The 10047-nt window shown below is 51.0% G+C and overlaps 1 protein-coding gene across 1 annotated transcript in view; it reads left to right on the top strand.

Annotated features, from left to right (window-relative positions):
* Nucleotides 1-3151: 3151 nt before the first annotated feature.
* Nucleotides 3152-10047, top strand: part of SLCO2A1 (solute carrier organic anion transporter family, member 2A1) — a 27831-nt gene continuing 20935 nt past the window's right edge. Inside the window, exon 1 of the mRNA XM_009322879.1 lies at nucleotides 3152-3241. Within this exon, the coding sequence (XP_009321154.1) occupies nucleotides 3152-3241 (90 nt within the window). The remainder of the gene's footprint in view (nucleotides 3242-10047) is intronic.

Here is a 10047-nt window from a genome sequence, read left to right as displayed (position 1 = left end):
TCCAGATGATGTCTTGGCCAGGGGAGTGTGACTGCTGTAGGAGGAACTCATTTCAAAGGCTGAGAAAGAAATGCAGCCCCAGGAGCCATGTAAAACGAACCAAACCCTGTCGATATGTGATTTTTCCTGCCAGGCACTTAACATCAACTGTATCGCCTCAACAAAGCATGATGAGAAGAATTTGAAATTAAACTCTCCTCCCCCTGTCAGCACCACCGTAAATCACTTTCCTCCTGTGCACTCGTCTGCAGGCTGAACCATTCCTTGCCAAGGCTGTAACCCTGCAGGAATGAAAATGCAGTGGAGAATCCTCAAAAAGAGGCCAGAGTCCTATTTTCTCATGTGCATCTCATTTTGTTACTCCTGTTGCACAATCTGTTGTCTAAGGTCCGTAATTTAAAAGCGATGTTGGTGTAAGAAAGCTAGAGCTGAATTTGTGTCCAAGGGCTGGAATTTCTCTTGCAGTGGGATAAAAACTTGAGAGTTGTCAGCAGTGCTTTCCAATGATCCCATCTAGTTGGGCAGAGCCTGCTCAGGATAGCCCTTTGCTTCTGCTGCAAGACAAAGCACCTATGCCAGCCATGGGGAACCTCGTGGAGCTGCTGCAGCACACCAAGTACTGGATGCATCCTTAAATTGTGCCTGCCTTTAATAAACTGAAACCACCACGACTGGACTTTTAAATTCAGATTTGTCAACTTTTATTGTATTATTTACTACAGCTAGATAAGCTGCCAAGGCTTGGGCAATGCTCCTTGCTTCAGAAAAATGTTCACTGGAAGCTTATTCATGGGAGAGTAGTCCAAGACACTGCATGACATGGGTAAGCACGATGTGCAGCCCCGTGCGGAGGTCCCCAGCGCTGTAAGTGGCTCACAGCTGGGTGGGAAGCAGGTGTTTTCTTGCCTTACCCATTACAAGAGCTGCGGATTGCGAAATACAATGGCAGCGTGGGTTGCCAGCATGATTTCTTCCTGCCTTCCAGCAAATCAGCCCTGCTGAGGCATACCTCCGTGCCCCAGATCTAGCAGGGGCTTGCCGGGGGGTGGCCAGACCTGGGGAGCTCAGTGCTGCCTGGGGACCCAGGTCCTTTGGTTCAGAGCATATCAGAGGCTGCTCCAGCCTCTGTCCCTTCCTTGGCCAGCCGGGACGTGTGGTCAGTTCCCACCAAGGACCCGCATCCCTGTGGGACAGCGACATCCAGCCCATGGGGGTGTTCACCAGAAGCTGCATGCAGAGCGCCCCGATTCCCTTTTGACTCACTGCAGCCTTTTACTTCCTCTTGTAAGGGTTATTAACACCATTGGCATGGGGTTTCCAACCCCATCCATGGGATGTGTCATCAGGGCAGGGGCGTTTCTGCCCGCTGCCCATCCTGCCCGCTGCCAGGCAGGGCACAGGCTTGTTGGGGATCGCGCCTCTTCCCCGGTACATTTTGCTGCATGGAGACAAATTTGTATGGAAAAGCTGAAGTTAGTGGCTGAAACAGCTGCTGCATGGAGGTGGTTGTTATAACAAAGAGAGTGTCACGGGTCTCTACAGAATAAACTGAAAAGACAGGGCTGTTAGCGAGCAGGTCAGGCATTGCCTGAAAAATAAGCTCAGCGGCACATCGGGCTCGTGGGGAGGATGGGAGATGAGCAGAGATGTTGGCTTGCTTGAGCTTTTCTATCAGTGAGGCTGAAACTCTCTCTCTTGCCATTGAGTGGCGGATAAAAGGGCTCAGCTAACTCTGATGGGGGGAAAAGGGTCTCTTCACATTGTGTGCTGACCCTAGAACTAGCAAATTTGGGGATGGGAGTGGGAAAAGAGAGATGGGAAAATGGGATACTTTTTTTGCCACCCATAGGCCAGTGGTACCCACCTGTCCCTGCAAGCAGTGCTTCTGGGACAGGCTTAGGAAACTGGGAAGCTGACGGCCAAAATTAGCTCTTTTTATCTTGGCAATGCTAATTTTCATGCTGCTTTCAAGCCCTATGCCTGGTCAGACTGGTGCCAGACCCCAAAGAACCGGACCTGGGTGTCCTCGCAGGGTGGCTTGGGTGAAGCGGGAGAAAGGGAGCACCCAGGGAGCCTCTCCCATGGGTGCAATGCACCCTCTTGTGGCGAGCAGCCACGGTGGGTGCCCGCTGAGCAGGGCTCAGCTCCTTGGCATCATACCAGGGTGTAGATAGGGACCCGCCAGCCCTTCCATGGGGAAACCGTTCAGGGAACTGGGATTTGGTTTCTCCAGGCTCAGGGCACCCCTAGGCAGGCTCCACTGTTTCCCATGGGGTCCCCCCACCTCCCTCCCTGCCCTGCTTTATGCAGGGAAAAGCAATAATTTTGACAAAATACTTCAAGCTGGCTTTCCCTCATCTGGGATCAACCTGCCCTTCTCCCTCTGACTTTTTTCCTCCCTGTGAGGAGCCTGCAAAATAAATCAGTGCTTTGCATAAACAAAGCCCTTGAGAGATATTGGTAAAAAACCGGTGCTCAGGACCTTCATAAATGCAGTTTTTTCCATGAGAGAAAAGCAGGAGAAGTTTTTTTTTCTCCGTAACCCCTTAACCCAGGGAGGAATTTCTCTGTCTGGCCACCCAATTTCCTCCCTCCCACCACCTGGAAGCCAAATCTTGGTTTGCTGAAAGGTGTCTCCCCTTCCTCTTGCCCCTTCAGGGGGACTTGAATTAAAACACCAGTCGCTTTCCCTGCAGGAAGGCTGCACTGCTGGTGCCTTGTCCAGCTGCGTCCTGCAGCCTCGGATGTGAGCATAGCAGAGGGGAGCTGCCGCAGGTGCAAGCGGTGGGTCGGGATGCTGGGTGTCCCCCACGGGTGGGCAAGCATCGTCACACTGCCGCAGTCCCCATCCCCAAACCGGCCGGGGCTCAGCAAGCCCTCACTCCCACCTGCTCCCTGCGTGCTGCTGTTAGCTTCCTGTGACTTTAAAGTTCCCTCGGCGCACAAAGCAAAAGAGGGAGGAGAAAGGGTTTCATCATCGCTCCCGAGAGCAGACTTATAAAAACTTTGTGCTCACGCTGCCTGCCTTACTCACGGGCTTGGAGGGTTTTCGGTGCGGACCGTGCGTGCTGCTGGTGGCGGGACAGGCCGGAGAGGGACGGGAGCCGGTGTGCAGCCCAGCTATTTGGGGCTCCCCGGGGAAACCCCCACGATGGGAGTCCACCCCGAAGCCAGCAAGTCCCCAGTTGACGTCCCCAAAAGGTCCAGCACCTGCTCCCGGAGTATCTTCTGCAACATCAAGGTAGGGAGTGGTGCCTGGCAAGGATGCACCGCTTCTCTGGCGGGGAGGGAGGAGGATACTTGTGCAGAGAGTGACCCCAACCCATCCCATGGGTCCCCACATCCCCGATACAAACCACCAGTAAAATGAAGAGTGTTTGCTAAGATGCAGAATTTGAAAATCAACTCCTCGGGCAGTCCTGGATAACACTGCTGAGGTCCGTCCTGCTCAGCACATGGGAAGGGCTGGGGGGCTTGGTGGGTTTTAGAGTGGTATCCTGCACAGCGTGTGGGTGTTGTGCCCCGTGGAAGTGGTGTGGGCAGCTCTCTGTGAGCTGCGGAGCTTACCCACGGCGTCCAGTACACAAAGTGCTGCTGCTTAGGGAATGATTAACCACATCCTGGTGCAAAAAGAAAACACTGCCCTATAACAACACTGATTTGCTTTAAAAACCTTGGTAAGCAGGGCATTTTGAGTGACAGAAGCAAAATCTCGGTGGGTTGAAGTGGGTTTTCTGATGTTGGCTGCCCAGTTACTCACCTGCCCCTATTAGCAAGGCAAGAGCTGTCATCTTAAAGATGGTCCCTGCCTGAGCTTCAGCCTCTTGAGCTCACTGCCTGCGTGAGAAAACACCAGCCACCCTGACCACCTCTCACATTTTAAACCCTGCTAACCACCATGCTTTTACACCGCGCCTTGCCCTGTCTTTTTTTCCCCATGCAGCACATTTTGGCCCATTTTTGGATGGATACCGAGGCTGCTGCACATGCTGGGACATCCACGTGCATTGGCCAGGATTTCCCTGGGTGGGGGTGATTTTCGTGCCTCACTTGGCAGCACCTTCGCACATTGGCATCCAAAGCAGCCGGGTGCAGTCTGGGGGAAGAGCAGCTCCCAGCAGCACCTGCCCATGGGCAGAGCAGCTTTGGGTACGTGAGAGGGGCCACCAGCTGGCAGGACCCCCTTGTGCTGGTGCTGCCGGTCGTGCCCAGGGCTGGGGTGTGATTTTTCCACTAGTGTTATTGAATAGGAGGGTGTGTTTGCTGCAAGGAAGGGTTTGTCAGCGCTTCCCAGCTAAGCATGTTTTCAGGAGTATGCAGCCATGGGTAGGGCATCGCGGTCCGGGATGGGTTTGGGTTTTGTTTGCCACCCATCTTTCCTCATCTTGTGTGAAGGATGGCACTGCCCACTCCTCTTTGGGCTGTGCTTGCTTGGGGTTGGTTTCTGGGCAGCAAAAGTTTCACCAAATCGTGGGGCCCCAACAGTTCTGTCAGGGTGCTGTGGGGATGCTGTAGGGTACCACGGGCCTGTTCCCAACAGGCTGCTGCTCCTGGGAGCTCCCAGAGCTGGAGGCATCATCCCAGATTATATCTTCCAGTCCTACAACCCTGAAGGTCCCCACTGCCCGGGCTGGGCTATTCCAGCAGGTGACTTGATGGCCCTTTTTGGCTGTGAGTTCCAGGAGGAAGAGCTTGAGATTACCCTGGGTAATTTAGTGCTGCCTCTGGGCTACTCTGACATGCCTCTGGAGGGGACTGGTGACCTGTCCCCTCCTCTGGTGGAGCTGCAAAAGTTGGCCCTAACCCCCTCCAGGCGGCTCCAGTAATGACCATGGCTTGGTGTGAGTAACGTCACCCAAAACCAGAGCCCTTCTTGCAGTTCATCCTCTTTCCTGGAAATATGTACAGCTTCCTTCAGCTGCATGCTTGCAAAAATATCCTGGAACTGAAAAAACAGTGCCAAACTCAATGCCTTTTTCAGGCTGTAAAACTTCAGGGTTAAAAAAAAAAAAAGCCCCAACAAATCTTAATCCATTTCTGCATCCCATAGGCAGCCGCAGGATGTGGGCTGTGCATGCCGCAGCAGTCGGGCTGGGCGCTCAGTACCCCACACACCCAAGGGTACTTGGTCACGGTCTGTGTCCAGGACCTCCTAGGGGCATTTGGCTGAGGGCAGATGACACAGCGGTGTCACTTTTCTGGTGGCAGGACCTCTGGCTGTGCCGGGAGGTGCCTGGCCAGCTGCCTGGGCCCGTCAGCTCCAGCTCAAATCGCCCAGCATCTGATGCCAGCTGGAGGGCTGAAGTGTTAATTTCAAAATGAGCAAGGAGCCTGGAGCTCCCCAGACTGGCCAGGCACCCACCACTGAGCCTGTCTGGAGGGTCCTAGAAGGTGATTTTGGAGGGAGGGGTGGTGCTGCAGCACCTGGTGTGGCAACTGTTTATGGACCACATGCAGAGTGACCCCAGGAGCAGGAGATGCCACCAGAGATGCCCCACCTCCCGCCTGCCCTGGCTGGTGCACTAAGGGAAAACCAGCACGTGAAAAGAAACACTTTTGTTTTAAAAAGTCAACAGGTTTTTGCTAAATCAAGGGGAACCAGCCCTCGATTTATCACAGCCCAACACCAGCACCATGCAAGCACATTAAGGAACAGTTTGAGCTCTATCAAAACATGCTTGTTGGCATCAGACAGATGATAGGTACCATCTGGTAGGGGAGTCAGGACACCTATCCCTTGGTGAAAAGTTCTTGCTTTAAAGAGCCAATGTATATAAATTGACAGGCAATGACATCCCCCACCCTTTCCTGACCTGTTCACTTTTCCTGTGCTGTGACATCTGTGTTAAAAATATATATACATTAAAAAAATAACTGCTTCAAGGTAGAAAAGTACTAGCCTGTGTGCAGTTGTCAGCCGCCAAAAATTAGTAGAAAATCAAAGTGCCACAACTGGATTTCCAGGTTTGGGAAGTTGTTTTGTTGTGAATGGGTCATCAGAGGGCAAGGCGTACAGTAAACTTCTCAGTTTATATAGCTTTATAGCTCTTGTTTGTATAAGAAGATGTTGGTGCTGCAAATAATGTATTACATGAAGTTTTCATCCAGCACCTAATTGTGTGGGAAGTTGCTGGCATCGTCCCACACAGACACAGGTGTTATAAAGGGGTTTAAATTAATTAGATACAGCATCCTCCTATAAGCGATCGCAGTTTCTGACAGGGATGGTATTTCCAGCACAAAAAAATCCCCTAGTTGTAGCAGGCTCCAAGTCCTAATCACAAAGTTTATATTTATTCCTGAAGGCTCACGTGCCAGGATCATTTTCAGAGTGCCTTTTGCAGGGCTGGGGCCAAATATAACAAATTATTTTTCTGTGCAAACCGTCTTGCTCCTCCATGTTCCCCACGACGGGGACCGCCACCTCCCTGCACTGGTTCCCATCGCTCTCGGGGTGTTTTTCAGCACTAGCCCCATTGCTGCTGATGTCTGGAGGTGCAGGAGCATGATGGTGGAAAGCAGTGGTTTTAATAGTTCTGCAGGGATTTGAAGAGCGGGATGGGGACAGCAGCTCTGGGGATGGGTGGTATGGAGGCACTGCTGGGGATGCAGGATGAGCGGTGCAGAAGCAGGTGCTCAGGGAGGCAATGCCCTGTGGATGTGGCCGATGGCTCATATCCGTGCTCTGACACAGGAGGCGTTTACAGCTGATCTCTGTACCCTAGGGGAATGCGGTTGGTGACAGTTCCTTGTTGCTGCTGTGGAAGTTACTCCCTGTTATATGTGGGTATTAATGACTGTAGCTAATACTGCAGTTACACCAAATGGCACTAAGGCTCTCTCTAGACTGATATTTAAGTGCACCACCTGGCTCAGCCAACAGTGTGTTTGCTGTCTGCACCGTATCTCGTAGCTGGAATAAACCTGGTCACTGTGCTTATGTTTTTGAGTGCCCTCTCAGATGTGGCAGGGTTGCTTGAACCCCTCTAGAAGCTGACTGTTTGTCTTGAATCACCTTGAAGAGAGAAAGCAGAATGCAAAAGGCCTTCAGTTTTTGGGCCTGGGAGGTTGCTGCTGAGCACTGTCCCCTATGAGAAGCCTAGAGCATCTCAGTAATCCCACAACAGTGGTGGAGATGGGTGATGATGAGCAAGGACAGCCCCCTGCTTTGAAGTTCACCAGAGCTTCCAGGCTTGTACTGACTGGCACTGGGATTTTGGGGGGTTGCAGTTGTGCTGCTTGGCAAACGTGGGATGAAGCCAACCTTTAGGTGGATGCCAGCACCCAGTGGCACTGGGGACACATAGGACCTCACAGCCTAAAGGAATAAAACAGGTTTGAAAGGTGGAGGAGAAGTGGATGGTTAGTCTTTTTGATACCCATGCATGGCCCATCGACCCCCGGTCCAGAGTCCTAACCGCTGTCTCTAGTCATGCCCACCTTGCCCTTCCAGACATCCCACTGAAAAAGGATTATTTAAAAGGCGTTATCTATTTGCAGTGCCTCAGATGTTTTGGCTTCTTCACCTTTATTGTCTCTTTTGTGGCTTTGTGCTGTTCTAGTTGATAGCTAATTGCTTGTTCAGGATCCCCAGAAACATGACAAGGAGGAGAGCTTCATAAATATCTTGTTACTTAGCTGAGTTGGACTGGTTTCAGCTGGAAGCCGGTTAGCTGGAGAGCGCAGGGGAGCAGTGTGAAATGGTTGGGAGCGCAGGCAGGGGGACGCTTTTTCCCTGTGGACCGCCTGGCATGGAAAAGGAAGCAGGAGGATAACAAAGAGTTATTGTCACTTACGTCAGCTGGAGGGGGTCCAGGGGGAGATTTAAAAGCCTTAGGGGCAGATTTAAATTGGGTGCTATATTGGGGCAGGGAGAGGGATGGTATGGAAGAGTGTAGAAGAGGGGACAGGAAGGTCAGGAGGAGACTGTGGGCTCTCAGAGTGTGATAAGGCTTTAAAGCATCCCAGGGTGAAGATGTTGGGGGCATGTGGGCTGCAACAGCCGGGAGTGGGGAGCTCTTCCCTCCCTGGGGAGGCTGGATGCCTTCTGCAGAAGAAACAGGAGCCTTGCCTTGGGGTCTGAGGTCCCAACAGCATTAGGGCAAGTTTTTTGTCCCTCCCTTTAAAGGGACTAAAGGAATTTGCTGAGAGAGTGTATTTCAGAAGCCTGGAGATGTAACAGTTGTGCCGTCATATCCTGTTGGAAAAGATTATGAATTGCTTTATTTAGCTGTTAGCAAGAATAGGAGATTCATCAAGTCATTGGTCTGAAGACAGCATGGCTGTACGTTTGGAGAGGGAAGCACCGAGAGGAGAAGGTAATTGTTGATTAGGGGCATTGGTTTAAGCAAGAAAATAAAAGGATATTCCAATACTGGGCACTGCACAAGGAGAGATGGTGAGATGGATGAGCATTTTTAGCAAAGAAGCAAGCAGGGTCCTTAGGACAAGTGGGGTGTCATGGGGAGAGGGACCCGCTGTGACTGGGGTCTTCCAGCATTCGTGGTGATGGTGCTGGCATCAGAAAGCAAAGTTTGGGTTTGGATGGATCCGACACTGTGTTTATGTCTGATTTTGGTGGGATCGGGTTTCAAAAGGGAAGAACCGCCTGGCCTTCACCAGCAACACTGGCAGCAGGATAAGGAAAAAGATGGGGAAGAGCCAGATGGAAAAATGGGTTGGAAGTTTAGTGGGATCAAGGTCTAGGAGACATGAAACAAGATAATTTTATGAGGGGTGAGGTGATTCAGTGCCCAAACACAACCAAGGAGTGGTCAGCGTAGATAAGATTATCATGAGCAAAATGGGAGAGGAGTGTCGCTGATAGGGAGCATGAGGCATGGCCAGGGCTGCGGGCGTGCAAGAGGAGTGTTTACATACGCTTGTGGGTCAGGGAAAATGAAGCCAAGCTGAAGCTACCTTCAAGGAAATCATGATCGGATCCTGATGCACCATAAAGAAAAGACCTTCAGAAAAAATGAAAAAGCAAAGACCCAGCCACACAACCTACCTGCATGCTTGGTCTGGTTGCAGGAAGAAAGAAGGCTGCTTAATGATATACATCATATTTTGTAGGCAGGAGTATTTTCTCAGCAGCAGCTTGGGAAGCAGCAAACCCTCGCACCTCACATGCTGAGGGTCTGGTCTCAGCAATCCTCCGCAGCCAAAAACCTCCTTTCTTTCTGACATCTGCAATGTACACCTGCATGTTAAGGCAGGGACATGTTTTTATGTCCCCTGGAGCGCTCCCTCTACAGCAACTGAGCAAAGCAGGGCTTGCATGGATCTTGCAAGGGCATCGGGATACGGTGCAGGGAAATCCCATGTGTACATTCATTGCAAAAAGCGCAAACATTGCCTGCACTTGACAATTGGGGGTTGTAAAGCATGGATTACTTGGCAGCAGACAGTCATCATTGCAACTAATAATCTGTGCAGCGGCATGCTTCAGACAACCCCTAACAATTTTAATTTTTTTATTAGTTTATTTTTTGCAGTAGAAATAAAATTCAGGAGCCAACTTCTGCCATTGGACCATGCTCCAGGCTCAGAGGTTTTGTGTTAAGGGATGTGTTGTGTGGCAGGGTATTTGGTTCCTTCTGTGGAAATGTTGCTTTTTTTTTTTTTTTCCATCTTTCACAGTGCTTTTTGATCTATAAATCTAGGCAGCTGCACGTAGGAAAGAGATGCCAAGGAGGGACATATTTCCCTATGCATGTCCGTATACTTTTCATTTCCAGCTGATATATTTCTTTTGGACTGAGTGATCTCAGCCGTCCTACTGCAGGAGGATCTCTTAGTGTAGTGACTGTTGATCATATATAAGCCCTAAAATAAACAGCCTGTCTTCTCCCTGACTATTAAAATTTGGGGGATATTCTTGCTACTTCCTAAAGTTCCCCCCTCCCCTTTCTTTTTGCCCTTTGGAAGCTCATAAAGTGGAAGAAGCCTTCAGTGGTGGGCACACTGGGGTCTCCTGCTTTGGGCCATGACTTCCCACTAAGGTCAAACAATTTTGCTTTGGCCCTCTGGAGCCCAAAATGTAAC

The sequence above is a fragment of the Pygoscelis adeliae genome, unplaced genomic scaffold, assembly GCF_000699105.1.
Source record: "Pygoscelis adeliae isolate BGI_AS28 unplaced genomic scaffold, ASM69910v1 Scaffold554, whole genome shotgun sequence".
NCBI classification, from domain to species: Eukaryota; Metazoa; Chordata; class Aves; order Sphenisciformes; family Spheniscidae; genus Pygoscelis; species Pygoscelis adeliae.
The sequence above is the reverse complement of the archived record's forward strand: the minus strand, read 5'-3'. Positions and strand labels throughout refer to the sequence as shown.